This window comes from Nicotiana tabacum, chromosome 2 (genome assembly GCF_000715075.1).
Source record: "Nicotiana tabacum cultivar K326 chromosome 2, ASM71507v2, whole genome shotgun sequence".
In the NCBI taxonomy this organism is placed as follows: domain Eukaryota; kingdom Viridiplantae; phylum Streptophyta; class Magnoliopsida; order Solanales; family Solanaceae; genus Nicotiana; species Nicotiana tabacum.
This window is the reverse complement of record NC_134081.1, coordinates 78,451,065-78,474,118: the sequence shown is the minus strand read 5'-3', so window position 1 is coordinate 78,474,118 and position 23,054 is coordinate 78,451,065. Positions and strand designations below refer to the sequence as shown.

The window sequence follows — 23,054 nt, the reverse complement described above, 5'->3', positions numbered from 1 at the left end:
CACATCCATGCCGATAGATTCTTCTCAGCCTTTTTGGGATACACCCCACACTTATCTTTCTCACTCAGTGCAGCCTTCTCTTTTAAACCCTTCACTTTCCACTCAACACTTGCATCTAGTTTTTCCTTTTGTGCCCCATTTTCTACATTCAACTCAAAAATCACAGTCTCCTCACCCACTCTCAGCATGAGTTTTCTTTCATTTATATCTAATATAGCTCTACCCGTTGCTAAGAATTGTCTTCCTAGAATGAGGGGGACCTCCTTGTTCTCCTCCATATTCACCACTATAAAATCTACAGGAAATACAAATTTATCCACTTGAACTAACACATCTTCCACTATCCCCTCGAGTATCAAAGTCGTTTGGTCTGCCAGCTGCAAAGATATGGGTGCAGACCTTATCTCTCCAATCTCCTTCTCCAGTTTTCTGTAAATAGATAGAGGCATTAAATTAATTGAGGCACCAGAATGATATAATGATTTATCAAAATGACTAGTTCTTACAGATCAATGTATAGTAAAACTCCCTGAATTTTCACACTTTTGTGGGAATTTATTTTGCAATATCGCAATGCAATGCTCTGTATGCTTGACCAATGAGGTCTCCTCGATTTTCCTCTTCTTTGTAAGGATCTCCTTCAAAAATTTGGCATAAGAAGACATTTGTGAGAGCACTTTTGTGAATGGTAAATTTATATGAACCTGTTTTAGCACATCCAGAAATCTCCCAAACTACTTGTCCAGCTTTTCTCTATATAGCTTTTGGGGGAAAGTTAATGTAGGCATGTGCTCCCTCTCATCATGTTCCTCTCTTCTTGATTTTTCTTCCTTCTTCTTCTCCACTTTCATCGGGCCTTTGTTCTTCTTCTTCTCAACATCACTCTTCAGTTGCTCCCCACTTTCTTTTTCAAGTATCACATATTTTTGGATCGGGGTGGGATCTTTCAACACTTGCCCACTTCTCAGAGTTACAATATTCACTGTTTCTTTGGGATTCTTTTCTATATCAGTGCGGAGAGTTTCTGGAGCCCTCTCAAATAATATTATGGCAATATGTCCCACTTATCTCTCCAAGTTTCGAAAACCAATGCCCAGTTCTTTGATAGCTGCTCCATGGGCGTCCAACCTCTCATTTGTCTTGATAATGAAAGTCTTCATTAGATCCTCTAGACCAGGTTGATTGGGCTGTTGAGGCTGATATTGCTTCCTTTGCTGATTCATAAAGCCAAGAGCTCATTTGTCACGACCCCAATTCACCCTCCGTAGGATGTCGTGATGGCATCTAGTCTCTAAGACTAGGTAAGCCTAATAAATTACAGAATAACATAATAAGAGTCTGAAACTCAAACCTCAATAGTTGTAATAAATGAAAACTGCAAGTCAAAGAACTATAATCTCCCAAAACCCGGTAGAAACAAGTCACAAGCTTCTAAGAGGAATATTAAATATCTCTATACATCAGAGTCTACAAAAAATAAGGAAACAACATGATATGGATAGAGGGGGACTCCGAGGTTTGCGGACGCTGGCAGATGTACCTTGAAGTCTCCGCACACAGGTAGCTCACTGATATCCGGGCCGGTAAGCAGTACCTGGATCTGCAAAAAAAGATATGCAGAAGAGTAGCATGAGTATACCATAGCAGTACCCTGTAAGTGCCAAGCCTTACCTCGATACAGTAGTGACGAGCTCAGGTCACGCCCTACTGGAAATAATAAAAACATATGACAGAGGATATAATAGTATAATAAAATGACTGAAGAGAGAACAACACAGCAAAAAGAGGTAAACAACAGGGGCGCTCCCGAGATACCGTCTCATAGTCCCAAAAGTAAATGCGCAACAGGGGATCTCCCGAGATACCGTCTCGTAGTCCCAAAAGTAAATATGCAAGGGGATCTCCCGAGATACCGCCTCGTAGTCCCAAAGTAAATATACAGTATATGGGGATCTCCCGAGGAACAACCTCGTAGTCCCAAAGTAAATATGCAGTACATGGGGATCTCCCGAGGAACTGCCTCATAGTCCCAAAATAAATATGCAGCAGGTAGACGGAGGAACAACAAATTTTCAGCAAGAATCTTATAGTTAAAGATTTAAATCAAATCAAAGAAGCAGGTATTCAGCTAAGCATGTTGCACATATTGCAAGTAAGAGTTAAGTCACGTAGACATGTGATACTAGGCTAAACATGATCACTACATATACTAAAGCAACTCAGTTACAACAACAATAACAACAAGCATACCCAGTATTATCCCACACCGTGGGGTCTGGGGAGGGTAGTGTGTACGCAGACCTTACCCCTACCTTGTGAGGATAGAGAGGCTGTTTCCAATAGACCCTCGGCTCAGGAAAGCATAAGCACCACATTAATGAAAATATAGACAAGAAGGGACAGTACCAAAAAGCCATATAAAAGCAGAATAAAAACAACAAGCCAGTAAGGTGATCAACAATGAAAGAAAACAACGGTTAGTCATACAAATCTACTACCAATAGAAAGCGAGAATGTGCGATAATACTACTATTAAGAACACTCTAGACTACCTACTCTACTACCCTAATCCTCGACCTCCATACCTTCCTATCAAGGGTCATGTCCTCGGTCAGCTGAAGTTGCGCCATGTCTTGCCTAATCACCTCTCCTCACCTCTTCTTAGGCCTACCTCTACCTCTTCGTTGTCCCTCCAATGTAAACCTGTCACACCTCCTCACCGGGGTGTCTGTGCTCCTCCTCCTTACATGACCAAACCACTTAAGTCGCGCTTCCCGCATCTTGTCCTCAATAGGGGCCACACCCACTTTGTCGCGACTAACCTCATTTCTAATCCTGTATATCCTGGTGTGCCCGCACATCCATCTCAACATCCTCATCTCTGCTACTTTCATCTTCTGGACATGAGCGATCTTGACTGGACAACTCTCAACCCCATACAACATCGTTGGTCTGATCACCACTCTGTAGAACTTACCCTTAAGTTTCGGTGGCACCTTCTTGTCACACAAAACACCTGAAGCGAGTCTCCATTTCATCCATCCCTCCCCAATACGATGTATGAAATCTTCACCAATCTCCCCATCCCCCTAAATAATAGACCCAAGGTACTTAAAACTCTCTCTCCTAAGGATGACCTGCGAGTCCAACCTCACCTCCCCTTCCCCTCCTTGAGTCTCGCCACTGAACTTACACTCCAAGTATTCTGTCTTAGTCCTACTCAACTTGAAACCTTTAGATTGCAGGATCTGCCTCCATACCTCTAACTGCATGTTCACACCATCTCGTGTCTCGTCGATCAATACAATATCATCTACAAATAGCATGCACCACAGCACCTCCGCTTGGATATGGCACGTTAGCACGTACATCACCAGAATAAATAAAAAAGGGCTGAGTGCCGACCCCTGATGCAACCCTATCATAACCGGAAAATGGTCTGAGTCCCCACCCACCATCCTCACTCGGGTCTTTACTCCATCATACATGTCCTTAATCAACCTAACGTAGGCAACAGGTACACCTCTAGCCTCCAAACATTGCCACAAAACCTCCCTTGGAACTTTATCATATGCCTTTTCTAAATCGATGAACACTATATGCAAATCCTTCTTTCTCTCCCTATACTGCTCCATCAATCTCCTAACAAGGTGGATGGCTTTTGTAGTCGAATGCCCCGGCATAAACCCAAATCGGTTCTCGGAAATAGACACACTCATTCTCGCCCGTAGCTCTACCACTATCTCCCAAACTTTCATAGTATGGCTAAGCAGCTTGATACCCCGATAGTTATTACAATTTTGGATATCACCCTTGTTCTTGTATACAGGAACCATCGTGCTCCACCTCCACTCTTCAGGCATCTTCTTCGTTCTAAAATGACATTAAATAATTTAGTGAGCCACTCCAAGCCTGCATTGCTCGCACTCCTCCAAAACTCCACTGGAATTTCATCCGGCCCGGTCGCTTTGCCTCTGCTCATCTTACGCTTAGCCCCCTCGACTTCATCAACTCTAATCCGCCTACAATACCCAAAGTCACAGCGACTCCCGGAGTGTCCCAAATTACCCAGTACAATGATCTTGTCCCTCTCCTCTTTCAAGAGACTATGGAAGTAGGTCTGCCATCTCCGACGAATAAGCCTCTCATCCAACAAAACTCTACCTTCTTCGTCCTTGATGCACTTCACTTGGTCCAAGTCATGCGCCTTCCTTTCTCGCGCCTTGGCTAACCTAAACAACCTCTTATCCCCACCTCGGACCTCGAGTTCCTCATACAAATGACTAAAGGCTGTAGTCTTGGCCGCCGTAACTGCTAGCTTTGCCTCTTTCTTAGCCAACTTATAATGCTCCCTATTCGCCCTCTCCTCCTCCTCTACATTTTCCACTAGCTTCAGATATGCCGCTTTCTTGGTTTCCACTTTTCCTTGCACCTCTCCATTCCACATCAAGTCTCCCTTGTGACTACTAGAGTAACCCTTTGAGACCCCTAATACCTCTCTCGTGGCTTCCCTGATGCACTGTGTAGTCATGGTCCACATAGCGCTTGCATCCCCACTACTCCTCCAAGCCATCATAGTCACCAGCTTGACCCCCAACTCCTGCACTAAAGCAACTCAGTTAAAGAATTTAAAAGAAGACTACTCAGCAATAACCGATATTTCCAAATTTAGCCCGTGTACGCACTCGTCACCTCACGTACATGGCGCTCACATATCACAAAATGTTACAACAGTATCAAATCCTAAGGGGATTTTCTCTCACACAGCGTTAGATAAGCCACTTACCTCGAATCATGCTCAATTATTCAATTAGAATGCTTTTCTCTCAATTTTCCGACTCCGATCGGCTTGAATCTAGTCATTATTAATTTGATTCAGTCAATACAAATTATAGGAATAAATTCCATATAAAAATATAATTTTTCCAACAAAAATCCAAAATTTAACTCAAAAAACGTCTTGGAACTCGACAAAAGTTACAAAATATGAACGCCCATATAACTACGAGTCCAACCATACCAAAATTATCCAAATCCGATATCAAAATCCGGATCAAAATACAAAACTTAGTTGAAGAACTTTCCAACTTCTTCCTCAAATTTCTCAACCAAATTCCTTAATTAAGTGATGAAATCAACTATAGATTAATGGAGTATAAGCATAAATGAATTAAGTATCGTTAACCAATAGCTTTCTCTCAAAAACCCTTGAATTATCGCCTTAGTCCGAGCTCTCAAAGTCCCAAAATTGAAAATATAATAAAACCCTCGAACTTAGCCTTTTCTGCTCAGCGATTTCGCACCTACGGGCTCTTAGTCGCACCTGCGACGCCGCACCTGTGGAATTTCTATCGCAGGTGCTGACTTGACTTAGATCCCCTGGGTCCACTTCTGCGAGAGGAGGACTGCACCTACGTATACGCTCCTGCGACCAACGCGTCGCACCTGTGACCAACGCGTCGCACCTGCGACCACATCGCTCTTGCGCATCTTCCCACCATAGAAGCGAGGCCGCTTTTGCGTAAATCCTTCCGCACCTGCGAATCCTGCCTGGGCTGCCCAAATCCACTTCTGCGATCTTCCACTCGCACATGTGTGTCCGCACCTGCGGCCAACCCCATCGCAGGTGCGATGACACCAGAAGTTGAAAAACTTCAGTAGATTACACAAGTCCAATTTCGATCCGTTAAGTATCCAAAACTCACCCGAGGTCCCCAGGACCTCAACCAAATATACAAAAAAGTCCTAAAACATCATACAAACTTAGTCGAAGCCTCAAATCACATCAAACAACACTAAAAACACGACTCATACCCCATTTCAAGCTTAATGAACTTAAGAATTTTCAACTTCTACATTCGATGCCGAAACCTATCAAATCAAGTCTGATTGACCTCAAATTTTCCACACAAGTCATAAATGACATAATGGACCTATTCAAATTTCCAGAATCGGATTCTGCCCTCAAAATCAAAAAGTCAACTCCCCGGTCAAACTTCCAAACTCAAATTTTCTATTTTTGCCACTTCAAGCTTAATTTAACTACGGACCTCCAAATAATTTTTTAGACACACTCCTAAGTCCAAAATCACCATACAGGGCTATTGGAATCATCAAAATTCTATTTTGGGGTCGTTTACACATAGGTCGACATCTAGCCAACTGTTTTAACTTAAGTTTTAAACTTTGGAACTAAGTATTCCAATTCATTCCAAGACCTCACCGGAACCCGAAACAATTACCCCGACAAGTCATATAACAACTATAAAGAACAAATTTAGCAGTAATTGGGGAAACAGGACTGTAATACTCGAAACGACCGGCCGGGTCGTTACATTCTCCCCATCTTAAACAAACGTCCGTCCTCGAACGGGTTTAGAATTATACCTAGAGTGGTGAAAAGATGAGGATAACGGCTGCGCATATCATGCTCAGTCTCCCAAGTCTCCTCCTCGACCAAATGACCCCTCCACTGTACTTTTACTGAAGTAATGCTCTTTGATCTCAACTTTCTAACTTGTCTGTCCAAAATAACCATTGGTTCCTCAACATAAGATAGATCCTTGTCCAACTGGACTGAGTTGAAGTCTAACACATGAGATAGATCTTCGTGATACTTTTGGAGCATGGAAACATGGAACATTGGATGAACTGCAGTGATATTAGGTGGTAATACAAGTCTATAAGCCACATCCCCAACTTTCTCAAGGATCTCAAAAGGCCTGATATACCTAGGGCTCAACTTTCCCTTCTTCCTAAATCTCATAACATCCTCATGGGCGAAACCCGGAGCAAGACCCACTCACCAACAATGAATGCAACATCATGAACCTTTCGATCCGCATAACTCTTTTGTCTAGATTGGGCTGTACGAAGCCGATCCTGAATCAATTTAACCTTTTCCAAAGCATCTTGAACCAAGTCCGTACCCAATAGTCTAGCTTCACTCGGCTCGAACCAACCCACTGGAGACCGGCACCGCCTACCATATAAGGCCTCATACGGTGCCATCTGAATGCTCGACTAATAGCTGTTGTTGTAAGCAAACTCCGCAAGTGGCAAGAACTGATCCCAAGCACTCCTAAAATCTATCACACACGCACGGAGCATATCCTCCAGTATCTGTATAGTGCGCTCAGATTGCCCGTCCGTCTAAGGGTGAAAAGTTGTACTCAACTCTACCCGAGTACCCAACTCATGTGGTACTGCCCTCCAGAACCGTGATGTAAACTGCGTACCCAGTCAGAGATGATATATACTGGTACGCCATGAAGCCTGACAATCTCGCGAATATAAATCCGAGCCAACTGCTCCGAAGAGTAAGTAGTAACTACGGGAATGAAATGAGATGACTTGGTCAATATATCCACAATTACCGAAACTGCATCGAACTTCCTCTGAGTCCGTGGGAGCCTAACAACGAAATCCATAGTGATCCGCTCCTATTTCCATTATGGAATCTCTAACTTCTGAAGCAATCCACCCGGTCATTGATGCTCATACTTCACCTGCTGGCAATTTAGTCACCGAGCTACATATTCCACTATGTCTTTCTTCATCCGCCTCCACCAATAGTGTTATCTCAAGTCCTGATACATCTTTGTAGCACCCCGGATGAATGGAGTACCGCGAACTATGAGCCTCCTGGAGAATCAACTCACACAAATCATCTACATTGGGCACACATAGCATGCCCTGCATCTGTAATACACCGTCATTTTCAATAGTGACTTCCTTAGCATCACCGTGCTGAACCGTGTCCTTAAAGATAAGCAGATGAGGGTCATCATACTGACGCTCTCTGATACGATCATAAAGAGAAGATTGAGAAAACACACAAGCCAAAACTCGCCTAGGCTCGGAAACATCCAATCTAACAAACTGGTTGGCCAAGGCCTGAACATCCAAGGCTAAAGGCCTTTCTGCTACCGGTAAGTATGCTAAGCTACCCAAACTCTCCGCCTTACGACTCAAGGCATCGGCCACCACATTGGCCTTTCCGGGATGATAGAGAATGGTGATATCATAATCCTTAAGCAACTCCAACCATCTACGCTACCGTAAATTAAGATCCTTTTGTTTAAACAGATACTGTAGACTCCGGTGATCGGTATAAACCTCACAATGGACACCGTACAAATAATGCCGCCAAATCTTCAAGGAATGAAAAATAGCTGCTAACTCAAGGTCGTGGACAGGATAATTCTTCTCATGTACCTTTAACTATTTTGAAGCATAGGCAATCACCCTACCGTCTTGCATCAACACTGTGCCGAGACCAATACGTGACGTATCACAATATACAGTATAAGATCCTGAACCTGTAGGCAACACCAATACTGGGGTTGTAGTCAAAGTCGTCTTGAGCTTTTGAAATCTCTCCTCACATTCCTCGGTCCACGTGAACGGAGCACCTTTCTGGGTCAATCTGGTCATAGGTGCAGCAATATAAGAGAAACCTTCTACAAATCGGCGATAATACCCTGCCAAACCAAGAAAACTCCAGATCTCAGTAGCTGATGACGGACTGGGCCAACTCTCCACTGTTTCAATCTTCTTCGGATCCACCTTGATCCCCTCGCACGAAACTATATGACCCAAGAATGCCACTGAATCTAGCCAGAATTCACACTTTGAAACTTTTGCATATAACTTCTTTTCTCTCAAAGTCTGAAGCATAGTCCTCAGGTGATGTTCATGATACTCCCGACTCCGGGAATACACCAGAATATCGTCAATGATGAAGGAGTCAAGATAGGGCTGAAATACACTGTTCATCAAATGCAAAAATACTGCTGGGGCGTTGGTCAGCCCAAATGACATTACAAGGAATTCATAATGACCATACCGAGTCCTGAAGGCAGTCTTCAGGATATCTGGCTCCCGAATTTTCAACTGATGATAGCTTGAACGCAAGTCGATCTTAGAGAACACTTTGTCACCCTGAAGCTGATCAAATAGGTCATCAATACGAGGCAATAGATACTTGTTCTTCACTGTAACCTTGTTCAACTGGCAGTAATCAATACACATCCGCATAGAACCATATTTCTTTTTCACAAATAAGATAGGAGTGCCCCAAGGCGATAAACTGGCCCGAATGAAACCCTTATCAAGCAGCTCCTGTAACTGCTCTTTTAATTATTTCAATTCTGCTAGGGCCATACGATATGGTGGAATAGAAATGGGCTAAGTGCCCGGTAACAAATCAATGCCAAAGTCAATATCCCTGTCGGGTGGCATACCCGGAAGATCCGCTTGAAATACATCAGGAAAATCCCTTACTACAGGAACCGACTCCACAATAGGAGTATCAACACTAACATCTCTCACATAGGCCAGATACGTATCACATCCTTTCTCAACCATTCATTGAGCCTTAAGAAATGAAACAACCATGCTAGGAACATAATCCAAGGTACCTCTCCAATCTAGTCGTGGTAGACCTGGCAAAGCCAACATCACCATCTTGGCGTAACAATCAAGGATAGCGTGATAGGGCGACAACCAGTCCATGTCCAAAATAATATAAATCCACCATACTGAGCAATAATAAACCAACGCTGGTCTTAAAACCACTAAAACAATCAAACATGACCGATACACGCGGTCAACAATAATAGATTCACCCACGGGTGTAGATACATAAACAGAAGAATTCAAAGAATCAGGGGGTATGCCCAAATACGAGGCAAAATAAGATGACACAAAAGAATAAGTGGAGTCTGGATCAAATAATACTGATGCATCTCTATGATAGACCGGTTAGGAAATGTACAACTATTTGCCGCTTGCGGCTATGTATGTCCTTTAATGGTTTATGATAAATTATTAAATAGTTTAATTCTGCTATTAAATCAGCATGTGTTAGGCTTACCTAGTCTTAGAGACTAGGTGTCATCACGACATCCTAAGGTGGAAATTGGGCTCGTGACAAGTTGGTATCAGAGCTCAAGGTTCATAGGTGCTATGACTCATAAGCAAGTTTAGTATAGTCTTGTGGATCGGTACAGAGATGTTTGTACTTATCTTTGAGAGGCTACGGAACTATTAGGAACCACGCTTTTCATTTCTTATTGTGCGGCATTGATTCAGCTTGAAGCATATATCTTATATCCATTTACATCCACTCGTATATGATGTTACGCGCTCGGTATCAGCTATGCTCCGACACTTTGTAATGATGCGGATAGGCTACGAGGGGCCATAGATTCTTTATCATTATCTTGAGGTATTGTCCAGACTAAGGACGTAGACGTGGTTGTAGATCTTCAGTTGTTCAAGTGTGGGATGCAACTAGTTCGTGTATTTGATTGGTGTTGTACGAGCTTATGGAGGTTGGTAATGTGGATCATTGGATGTTGTGCCCTATTACTCCACGCCAAGTGGGGGAGTCAACTATCGACGATCAGATTGCATGGGGCAAGTGTCATATCGATCTTGGGTCTGAGGTATATATGTAGTGTTGAGGGGTCCCCAGAATTGTACATGACTAAGATATGATATTTTTATGGGATGGTGCTGGAACTTGCGGTATATCTGTATTATTGCTAAATCTACATTCCAGTATCAGAGAGATTAGAAAAACATCTTTAGATTCACAGAAGGTCTCTTCAGAGTGGGTATCTCGATTGCAGCATTGTTGAGTACTCCAGAGGAAATACAGTGGTTTATGGGTTTTCGGACGACGTGGTTTGTGATAGAGTCTTCCACAGCGAGCTTTGACTTAGGATAATTGTGTATCGATAAGGGAAAGTGTTGACCTGAAGACAAGTCGAGGGGGATTAGAAGAAATGGGCCAGCTGTGGTGTTGGGTCAGCATAGCAACAAAGATAACTAGTCTTTTGGTGTGGTAATGCTTCACCAGCATTCTATGGAAATACTCTTGGGTTTGATGGCTTGAGTGACTTGGTTGAGTTGGGGAAGTTCAGTTCGGATGGCTTGGTGATGTGCAGACTAGCCTCAAAGAGTTCTTGATAGTGTTGACCACATCTTAAGCTAGATGTCTGCTACAGGCATAAGGAACGTGTTGCTTGTTATGATTTTCGCCTGGATAGGGTCACGAGTTCTAGACAACATGGACGATTTAAGATGTTTAGAAGAATGCTAGCATTATTTGATACCACCTAAGAAGGGTGCGCACTCCAGAAGGCGCATTGTGTTTCGACTTGCGGATGCCTGAGTGGTATCACGGTAATCAACTGTTGATGTCCAATTTTTCTTTGTGGCACGAAAGAATTATAGAAGTACTTCTCGTGAGCTGACTGTATGTAAGGAATGTGTCAGTTATTTAAGTAGTGTAGTTGTGATTGGATATGGGGATTCTAGTATTCTAGGAATTTGAAGACTAAGGGAGTTCTTAAGGCAGATTGTTCCACGGTTGTGAATGGTGAAGGTATGTTAAGAGGTTGGCAACTGATGGTATGTACTATAGATATGTTATTGTGGGATTTTCGGAGCCTATCTACCTACTTCGGAAGGATCAAAATTGATTTGAAGGCTAGTAGTAGGTCTAATAAGGATGTGTGTTCTAAATCAGGTAAGATTTATCTACTCAGCACAGTTATTGAGGAGTGGTATGTTATCGATTAGGGTGGATCACATTCGTGTTCTGATATGTCTCATGTGTTACTTTCCTATGCTACGATGGGTTGTGATATGTTGGTTATCTGCACACCGATGCAATTATGTTTGGGCTTTGTAGCGAGATTGCTCTTGGAGTGTTGAATGGTTGATTGTGACTTAGTTACGGTCTTCCTAATTCTGGTATATAGTGATATCCATATCTCCATAGTTATGGTCACGCACTTCGTGTGTTTGATGTTGATATGCTTATGGTAGTTTATTATGAGTATCATGGCTCGACGTATTCATGTGGACCGGTGTCGGATTGGGTCATGCATCACAGCGGCGTTATGCTAGGATATGATCCTTTATGATTATTTCGTGTGTTATGTTTCCCCTTGTGTGGTGGATTGATAACATTGCGCTTGGTATCTGTTGAACTGGTGGGATGGTGTCTTCATTTCCATTCTTTTTTCACCATTGGGTATTTGAGTTATTGTTCGCTGGTGCATGGATTGTATGGTATGTGGCTCTAAGTAGGATTTGTGTGACAGGTCAGTCGAGTAGCTTGTACTGGATGAGGTGATGTTATTGGGCCTGAATGAGTGCCACCGGATTTGATTAAGGAATGTTTGCAAGAATTGTGTCACTAGTCGGCTTAGATTTTGGCTATGGTTCTTATCTGGAAAGAGAGTTGCACGACTTGTTAATCTGATGGGTATTTATGAGTTTATATATGTTTCATTCATTATTGGCAGTGTACGAACGTTCAAAAAGAGGCTTTAGTTGATATGAGGTTTGCTACTGGTGTCGGTTTGGTTATCGAGCAACTATTGCGGTCGAAAGTTATTGTTATGAGTGATATATCATGTGATTATGCCTTGAGATATGATTATGGATTGATAGAGCTTGTTCAGAGTTATACGATGCATAGGTGCAAGAATCGGGTGATATAATGAGTTCTGGATGTTGGAGATTTGGGTTTTAAGGTTTATGGATTAAGGTTGAAGTAACGATCCTCTATTAGGTGGTGTTGTCGGGCTTATATAGATTGGGGGAGACGCGGTATCACCCACGGTTATGTGTATGGTGAGGTTATATGGCGATTTGATGGCTTGGAACGACTCTTGGCACGTTCGAGTACGAACGTATGTTTAAATGGGGGAGAATGTACCAACCCGACAGGTCATTTTGAGCTTTAGCGTTCCATTCGGTGGTTTGAGACCTTGAGTAGCTTCATATTATGTATTATGACTTGCGTGTATGGTTGGTTTCGATTTTCGAGCAGTTCGGGATTAATTTGGAAGAATGATTCTCGTTTTAGAAGCTTTAAGTTGGAAGAGTTGACCAAGGTTTGACTTTTGGATAAACAGACTCGGAAATGGGTTTTAGTTATTCCAATGAGTTCGTATGATGATTTTGGATATGTCCACAAAGTTTGATTAAATTCTGATGAGTTTTGGATAAGTTTGGGTTGTATGGTGATTATTTTCGGTTTCGACATTGATTTTAGCATAAAGGTTACCATATTGACAAATGGCCGTTGATTTACGTTTCTACTAAACCATTATATCTGTATCGTAATTTTGGAACCATAGCAACTGAAATCATCAAGAATTGGGTCACTGAATTCGTATATAAAAATCTGCATTATTTCCAAATATTGAAACCAACATATCTCCTTCATTATACGGTCAAATGGAGTGATTCAAAAGCATAACTTGACTGGAATTTCATGAGGAATCCATTGGAGGTATCAAAAGTGAATTTGGGATCGTTTGGCACAAGAAACGAGGTAGAACAACTGGACATTTTTGGCTATTGATGTTGTTGGAGTTTTATTCAAGGATGTTCTTCAAATTTCTTCCATGGGGTAAGATCTAAACCATAACCTAAGTATTTTCCTTTGATTCATTCCCTTAGTTTAAGCTTTAATCCATAATTTTAATTGAAAACTCATTTAATTCTTTAAATCAAGACCTAGGGATATGTCCTAAATTTTAAAAATTGAAAATGAGTTAGAGGAGTTTATTTCCCAATTCCTTTTGGGATTTTGTTCTCCTATATTAGGAGAACAACATACTCGAATTTAGCGAGTTTTGGAGAAGTATTTTGGGAGATATGAGACCCAACTAGTCTGGGTTGGGCTCTTGGGTTATGAACACCCAAGAGCGATATTTTGGCAAATTGGTTGAGCTACCGGACTCCGATTAAGTTGGTTTTCATTCGTGTGAGCTTGTACTGGTTCCGGCTTCGCTCAGGTAAGCTTGGATTCGGAATTCAAGGCGTTAACTTTTGTTGACTTTTGGGAAAATATAAAGATCGTAGCTTTATTTATTGTAATTGGTTTCTCTTGCATTGTTTGATGTTATTAAGTCATTTTTTGTTAGATTTGAGCCTTGTGGAGGCAAATTTTAGGGGAAAAGCTATTTCAGAGGGTTGACTTGGCCTAGTTAAGGTAAGTATTTTGCCTAACTTTGTGTGGGGGAAACAACCCCTTAGGATTTGGGTTGATTGTGGTAATTGTATTATGTGAAAGCCGTGTACGCAAGGTGACGAGTGGGTACACGGGCTATATGTGGTATTTGACCGGTTTAGATTATCTAGACTCTTTCCATGCCTTTAATTGAATTATTATAACATGTTATATCTCTCATTGTTAATCTACTCTTACATGCTCTATTTGACGTTGTTAGCACTTGTTCTACCTCTTACTTGTTATTTTGCTCCTATATGATTTAGTTGAAGTTATTACCTTCCTTATTGTCTTATTACCTCTTAGATGTTGAATCACTTTTAATTGAAGTTGTTATTTCATGGAATATCATCTTGTTGAATTATTGGTGTTGAAGTTGTAATAGTCGTTATCACATTGAGGCGAAGTTGTTAATTGTTGAGATACCTTTCCTTGTTAAGCATTCTCATTCATTTTGTTATTGTTAAAATTCTTGTATATATTGTAGTTGAGCCATGGGCTATTTGTTGTAAAAATATTGGTGTTATTGACTTTGTGGCAAGTTGTGGCATATGGGCACTTGTGGTGCGAGTTGCGATTGTGTTATGATATTGATACGCATGCGATGGTATAAGGCTTGGGGTTGATACGCATACGGTGAGATAAGGTGGGCTTTATACACGTGTTGCTAGCAGGGGAACTACTTGAAGTCACGCGGTGAGATAAGATGGGCTAAAACACGTGTAGCTCTTTCGGAAAAAATAATTTTCAAAACTAAATGTAAGGCTTACGCGGTGATATAAGGAAAGATTGTGATTGAAATTGTGAAATATGAATACGAGGTGGTACCTCGGTTGTGATTTTCATTGTACATTCCATGTTGGAACAACTTGTTGATTTGAACAGTCATTTGTTTTTCTTTAATCATTCATCCGTATTTTGATTGTGTTTGGTTATTCGTTGTTATCTTGGTGTTGGAACGATTGTGGTTTCTTGTGTGAGTCGTGCATTCTACGTGATTTGTTGTGTCGCTTTAACATGTCAACCCGTGCCTCCGTTATAACTTGATGAATTGATTGTCAATGTGAATTTAATTGCATGGAGTCACTATATCATATTCTGTTGAGTTGTTGGTAACATAATGGTTTAAATAAAAGAATTATTAACATGCTTTATTCTATGTACCTCTTAAGATAGAACTCGTTATTTCACTCGATGCCTTATTATTCTAAATAGTTATCGCACTTTTACTATAATAGGGTTCTCAAATTATACTCATCACCATATTGGATGTTTACCTTACTTAAAATTGTTGTCATATTTTTCTTTAACAAATTCTATATTTAATTCGTTAATTTAACTTATGTTTTTCTTTGTTTAAAAATGATACTTTTACTCAATCTTATTGATTTCTAAACTAAACCCATATTATACTCTGTTTCGTATAAATTGTATATTATTTTACTTTACTTGATTTCTAAAATAAACTCATTATTTCATTTGACATCTTACCTTATTCAAGATTATTATTTTATTTTATGGTGTCTAAATATATCTTTCATTCATCTAAATTAATATTTATCACGGTTGTAAAGTACATGGTAGCATGTGGGATTTTTCGTACGAAGGTGATTGTTATTGTGGACACGAGGTGCCATATGTATAAGATTTGAAAATTGTGGTTCAAGACTTGTGGTTTATGAGGTGTGGTGCCTCGGGATAATACTAGTTGTAAGTCCATGCGTTGGGAGCGATTTAATTATTTGAGTTGTCATCCATTTTTTTTTTCTTATTTGAATTTATTTACATCTCGTCGGTATTCTGATTATGTTATTTCTTTATTACTCGTTTACTACTTGCAACCATTTATGTTTCTGTTACTTCATTGTTGGTTTTAAATCAATAATATTCCTGTTGTTGGTCTAACATTGATGTTCTTTCCATTGTTAGCTTATGTATATCTTGAATAGGTTTTTATGTCTAGTAGGTGTCTTGACCTGGCCTCGTCACTACTCTACCGAGGATAGGCTTGATACTTATTAGGTACCGTTATGGTGTACTCATGCTATACTTTTGCAGATTTTTTGTGCAGATCCAGGTATTCTAGTTGTATTGTTGAGAGTTGCGTCTGCGCGGCGTGAGACTTCAAGGTATACCTGCTTGACGTTTGCAAGCCTCAGAGTCACCATCTTACTTCATTATGCTACTATTAAATTATAATTCAAAATAGTATTGTGTTTAGAAATTCTAGTGTGTTTTAGTAGTGCTTATGACTCCGTACAATCAGTTTTGAGAAATGTATAACTATTGGCCGCTTGCGGCTATGTATGTCATTTAATGGCTTACGATAAATGATTAAATAGTTCAATTATGATATTAAATCAACATGTGTTAAGACAAGGTGCCATCACGACATCCTAAGGTGGAAAATTGGGGTCGTGACACACTTGCAAGTTAGAAAGATCTTAATTTGAGGCAGCGGAGATGGTTAGAGTTGCTTAAAGACTATGATATCATTATTATGTATCAACCCGGGAAGACCAATGTAGTGGCTGATACCTTGAGTCAAAAGGCGGAGAGTATGTGTAGTTTGGCATATCTACGGGTAGCAAAGAGACCACTAGCCATAGATGTCCGTGCCTTGGCCAATCAGTTTGTTAGATTGGATGTTTCGGAGCCCAGTCGGATTCTTGTTTGCCTGGTTTTTAGGTCTTATTTATATGAGCGCATCAGATAGCATTAGTATGATGACCCCATTTGCTTGTCCTAAGGACACGGTACAACACGGCGATGACAAAGAGGTTTCTATCGGAGATGACGGTGTGTTGCAGATGCAGGGCTGGCTATATGTCCCCAATATAGATGGATTACATGAGTTGATCCTTGAGGAGGCCCGGTACTTCATTCATCCGGGTGCCGCTTAAATGTATCAGGATTTGAGGCAGCACTATTGGTGGAGGTGATGAAGAAAGATATAGTGGAGTATGTGGCTCGGTGCCTAAATTGTCAGCAAGTGAAGTATGAGCATCAGATACCGGGTGGTTTGCGTCAGGGACATTGAGATTCCTGAGTGAAAATGGGAGCGTGATACCATGGACATCGTTGTTGGGCTTCCACGGACTTTGAAGAATTTGACACGGTATGGGTGATTGTGGACAGGTTGACCAAATCGGCTCATTTCATTCCGGTGGTGACCACCTATTCTCAAAGCAGCTAGCTCAGATCTGTATCCGTGAGATTGTTCGTCTCCACGGTGTCGGTGTCTATTATCTCTGATCGAGGCACACAGTTCACATCGTGTTTCTGGAGAGCTGTGCAGCGTGAGTTAGGCACCCGGGCTGAGTTGAGTACAGCATTTCATTACCATCTATGAAAAATATTTTTCTTCATACCAAACTCACTCTAAGAGACTAAAGTTGACGTCCTTCCTGTACTGTAGAAATATTTACTTGTTCTCGATATTTAAACTAAACCAAATAAATTTAATCATAAAAATTACAAAATAAAGTGAAATTATATATCACTTAATTATGATTCAGTGATGAAAATTATATGCAAGACAAGGCTTTGTAAGCATTTGTGTAGATATTGAGAGCGGGAAAAACATTTCTCTATGTGCTGCTCACCTACAATGTATGAAAGAGTAAGGAGTCGTTTGGTTCGCGGCCAGATTTATCCCGAATCCTGGGATTGTAATCCCGGGATTAATAATCCCTAGATTATTTAGTACCAATATTTTGTTTGGTTCGTTGGATTGAAAATGGGATATACCGTGTATAATCCCAAACTTGTGTTTGGTTTGAAACTAAATAAACTTGAATAAATTTGTGTTTGGTTTGAAACTAAATAAACTTGAATAAATCATTTGTTTCCATTTTTAACCTTAGTTATTTTAGAGACTTAGATATATGTAATTCTTTTTAAAATAAGGATGGAGATATCACCTAAACCAAAAGAGATCTATAACTCTATAGAATAGAAGTTCTGTAATGTTATAATCCTTGCCTTGTAATATTCTAGAATCAAAAGATTGGATCACTACTTTATTATTGTTTAATGCTTGTCTTTTTGAAAATGTTCTAGGCCGGTTCCAAAATTGACCACATAAATTTTATAATCCATATCATATTCTCTGTTCATTCGTTGTGCTGTTATTGCTAATGGAGTTCAATTCGAATTAATAGGACTACTAGAATGAAAATCCGAACACATTTCATCAGTTCAAAAACAGTGAAAAGGGAAAGGTCTTAACGGGGATAACATGGTCATTTTTGAATCTTATCCTGGGAACTATGGAGTGGTATTAAATAATCCAAAATTGTGATATAAGTTTATCCCGAAATTAGCTAATCCCTACAACCAAACATTGAATAAATTTAATCCCAATTCCTATACCACCTTATCTCACGTACCAGACGACCCCTAAGAGTTGGAAAAAGACGAACTTATTTTAAATAATTGTAACAATGTCCGCATTTATTCCGATAACCAGGTTAGTGAACAGTGGCACACTCAATTCCACTATTCCTATTGGAAGAAGTGGAATACAAAAAAAGGGAAGAGAAGGAGTGGAAATCAATTCCATGAAACATACGAGGGGAGCGATTAAACCGAAATGAAAAATGGATTTAACTGAAAATAAGTGTAAAATTTCTTGTGCAATCGAAACTTCGAAACGTTTGTTTCTTTATGTATATTGATTACACATTGAGGTTGACTTCCGTCATTTCAGATTCAGATGCTCTAACTACTGAACTGATGTCGATCTAAAAGAATAAGTTAGAAATTAGAGCCTTGTATAATATTTACACTTGTTAAGTCACCAGTCACGACTCATAGCTAGAAGTAGGTGAGATTTTTCAATTGGACAGTCTTTTTCGCTTTTGCTACTAATCTGCTAATAAAGTCGAAAAGCATTAGAATGTTTACTTTGGTTCTTAATCCGAAAGGTGCCTGTGTTCCTAATTCCGATTAATAACTGCAGATATTTTAAGAGAGAAATTTTGTGAACTGCTTTGGTTCTACAAGTCTATTTTAGCCCATAATTCATTTTTTAAGATGTAATTTTTACTCTACTTATATTTTAGGATTTGTTCTATATACAAGACTGCATACAAGACTTCCAAAATCCAACGATCCTCTTTTCTATATCGTTCCAATTACGAACACAAATCCAACATCCTTTTTCTCTGTGTCGTTCCAGTCCTCTTTTCTATGTCGTTCCAATTTCATTGTCTGATTATTCCCAAACACAACATCCTCTTGCCTGACTTCCAGCATAATATACTGGTCCAGCATAATATGTTGGAAGTTCATACACATGTGCTCCAATCTCCAGTATATTATGCTGGAACTTTCCGCGTAGTGGAGTTCCAGCATAATATGCTGGAAGTTCATACAGAAATGCACCGATCTCCAGTATATTATGCTGGAACTTTCCGTGTTGCAGCAAAATAGTGGCTATTTTTCAATGACTCTGCAAACGCTGGCTATTTTTGAATGACCAGTCCGAAAACTGGCTAGCCCGTGCTATTTTTACGCCATAAACAGCTCATTACTAGCCCGCCAGAGTACAAGCTAAACTACACTACTACACTCATAATAGTTCGGCCAATATATACTGAAGATAATTTAAGCTGCCCCAAAACCCTCTGATATAAAACTAACCCAAGGATCCACCAGTCTGATGCAGCATAGCATCAATTTCATCCCCATCCTCCATCTCGAGCTGTCAAAAAGAATATGGAAAAAGTAGTGAGACAACACATTACAGATTCTATGACATTTAGGGACATGAGGAAAGATATTTTCAAAACGAGAGGCAGGAAGAGGAATATTGGTTGGTGAAGAAAAAGGGCGAGGCAGAGACCTCATCGGGAGTTTGCTCGCTCCTGAGGCGACGAACCATCAAACAAGAACGCAATAGAGTTGAAATCCACAGACTGCCTATCACAGTAAGCATTCATGAGCTTGTTCAGCTGTGTGCTTCTCTTGATCCTGAAAAACACCTCATTTCCGTCCTACAAAAATTGGTCAACTTCAGAGACCCCATATACTGGAATATGGATTATTGTCACTCAGAAATTTTTCCACAAGAACTTTGAGGATACGTGACCAACTTTGGCTATATAAAATTAGCCAAAACAAGCAAGAAGATGAACTAACTAGTAAAAATAAAATCACACAAGAAAGAACAAAAAGCAGAGAGTTCTTAAATACTACAGACATCAATAGTTATTCTGTTTTTAGTCCGAGATAATCAGGCTTCTTTTCTTTACAGTATCATCCAAAAAGATGAGGCATGTTCTGAAATCAAAACATACAACATTTATTTATTCAATTTTTGCTTTTGTTGTTTTGCCTCCTCTTTTCGAACTAACCCCTGTAGGAAGTTTAAGTTTTCAAATGATTATCAGTTAAGCCACATAAGAGAACAAAATATGGAATTAAGCATGAGAATATGAACAATAGTGTGATAGAAGGGGATGGATGTTCCCAAGCAAATATACCTTTTAATACATATTAAGGTAATGGAAGCAGAATAGATTTGTATTGTTATTCACAAACCGTAGATTTACCATGTATGCACAACACACTAATAACTATTTTTTTATGATGATGGTGTCCGGACCGGCTTGTGTGCACATCAATTATTCCACCAATGCCTCTCCCACTAGCACATGTATCTGATGACTTTGCCCACCAAGGTTTAGGCAAAAGGGAAGAAATCATCTAGTGTCTTTTGCCTATGCTGGAATTCGAACATGAGATTTCAAGGTTCTCCTCCCACTTCATTGACCACTAGGCAACTAGGCCACACACTTGGGTGAACACAGTAAAAATATTTGAGTCAAATCAAGAACTAAAAAACATAACACAAGCACACTACATGGAGCAACCATATATCTACATGATATCTTCATTTCACAAGGCCTTTTTAGTTTAGTGATGAACTCTTTAACTATAGCAGATATATCGAATAAATGAGTATATTAAACTGATCGAGAACTGCCACAGCTAAAGTGACTGTGCATTGGCCCTTGCCATCAGTTGTCAGCAGGAAAAAGAAAGCTAAAGTCCATACTCTCCTAGTCTCCTTTATCTACTACCACCCATTAAAAAAATTTACTGAGTACCGTAAAATAAATTGAATATCTGAATTTCATTGGAGGTGTACAAAGGGTAACAACCTAACAGTGTATCAGGATAAAGATCCAGTTGGTTATGGAGCAATACACTATTTAATTCTACCCATCTGAGTAAATTGAGAAGAAAAAATTAATTCAAAATATTCAAGACATTCAGAGTAAACGTGGTTTTAAGGTGGATTTCAGGATCAAATACATATTTTCAACAGTAATCAAAGACCATAATCGCAAAGTACAACTACAGAAAATCCAATTTCTCCAACTAGAACGGTGCAGAACGGTTCGTGGCAACAAAATAGAAACACCAATGTACTGCCTATGAGAAAAGGAAAAGTAAAACATTCAATCAATTCAAATCTTCAATATAAATTTCATACAATAAATCTTAAATTGACAAAGTAATAGGACGCAGAAAACATAATAGCAGTGATTAACCCCCACTCTCAGTGACTCCAAAATTAGAAACTAACCACAAATTAGAAACCCCAAATCTTTTAGGGTACAAAACATACTTTAACCAGAGAATAGCTATAATAACAATATCCTAAAGCTCACAGATGCAAAAAGGCAGTGTTTTAGAGTTTCTCTAAAGCTCATATACCTAAGGAAGAGTAACATATTACATGGAATGCTTTAACTGGAACTAGAACAGAAACATTATGCTGCAAAATAAGAGTTAAAAAAGAAGACATTACTAACATTTGGGAAACCAGAACGATCAAAGACAGATGCAACAAAATATAAAGGCATGCCAAGCGAAAAAGAAAAGAAAGAAATAGAGGAGAAAAGCCCTAAAAGCAAAACCTAGTGTACCCCAAAACAAATTTTAAACCCTTAATAACAAAAGCCAATTGCAGAAAACTGGAAAAAACCCGAAGTGATCACTTGATTGCAGCCAAACGAAAAAAAAAAGTAAGCATACGTAAAAGGGAGAAAAAGAAGAGACCTGGCCCTTGACTTTGAGGTTGATATGAGCCGCCTGATCGGCTGGCTTCTTGTCCTCTTCTTGTTGAGTGACTCCTGATCCTGACATTCTCTCTTCTTCTCTTCTCACTTCTTACTTTGCTCCAATGCCCACTCCAAATATTCCTGCCATTTCTTTTTTGCTGGTGAAACCTTCTTATACCTCAGGAGTCGCGGCCTTATGAGTACACGGTCTAGATTCGTTTCTAATTTTAATCTGGCGGACGATATTGTTCCGTTCCATACGACGTCGTTACATGCCCAGCAAGGATGAAGAAAACCAAAGGACTAATATTTAAGAGGGTGTACAATTGTTTTTCTCGTAAAAAGTAAGAGAAAAACATTAATAACTTGATTACAGAAATATTTAAGTTACATAATATGTTTGTATCGAACAAATCTCGTCCGTACTTTATTCTTTGATGAACATATCGAATTAAATCGTAACTTTTATAAAAGGAATTTTTCTATAGCTACAAAATTAACATAATATTTAGTTGGTTTAGCTTGGTTTTCTATTAACAATAAATAACTAGATATTTTATAAAAAGTATACAAATCCGGTTAAAAGTTATAATTTATATACAAAAGTTAAGGACAAGGGGTGTAGGTGCTTGAAGCGGTGTCACGTGATACCGCTTCGTCAAAAATTTTCGTGATCCGTATGTAAAAATAATAAATAAAATTAAAATATTGCGTATGAATATTAAAAATGACACCGCTTGCCATTACAATAATTTATTCATTTGTTCACTTCTTTAAATATAGACACTGCTTATGAAAATTCATGTGTATGTCATTGGTTATGGAATGTAATTTTTTTGTCATGCATAATACGATCAAAAGCTATACTTTGTACATAATTTTTTATTATATAGAATCAGTCAAACATATACAACTTACATATAAGTTGCATACAACTT

The 23,054-nt window shown here is 39.5% G+C and overlaps 1 protein-coding gene and 1 pseudogene across 1 annotated transcript; both read right to left on the bottom strand.

Moving 5' to 3' along the window:
• Nucleotides 1-1,064: 1,064 nt before the first annotated feature.
• Nucleotides 1,065-4,573, bottom strand: LOC142166957 (uncharacterized). The gene is made up of 3 exons (XM_075226934.1): nucleotides 4,190-4,573; nucleotides 1,595-1,600; nucleotides 1,065-1,214 (listed from the first exon to the last, which is right to left on the bottom strand). Exons 1-3 carry the CDS (start codon nucleotides 4,571-4,573, stop codon nucleotides 1,065-1,067), a joined length of 540 nt encoding a protein of 179 aa, XP_075083035.1.
• Nucleotides 4,574-19,512: 14,939 nt separating this feature from the next.
• LOC107801324 (small ubiquitin-related modifier 1-like) lies at nucleotides 19,513-22,280 on the bottom strand (annotated as a pseudogene).
• Nucleotides 22,281-23,054: the final 774 nt, after the last annotated feature.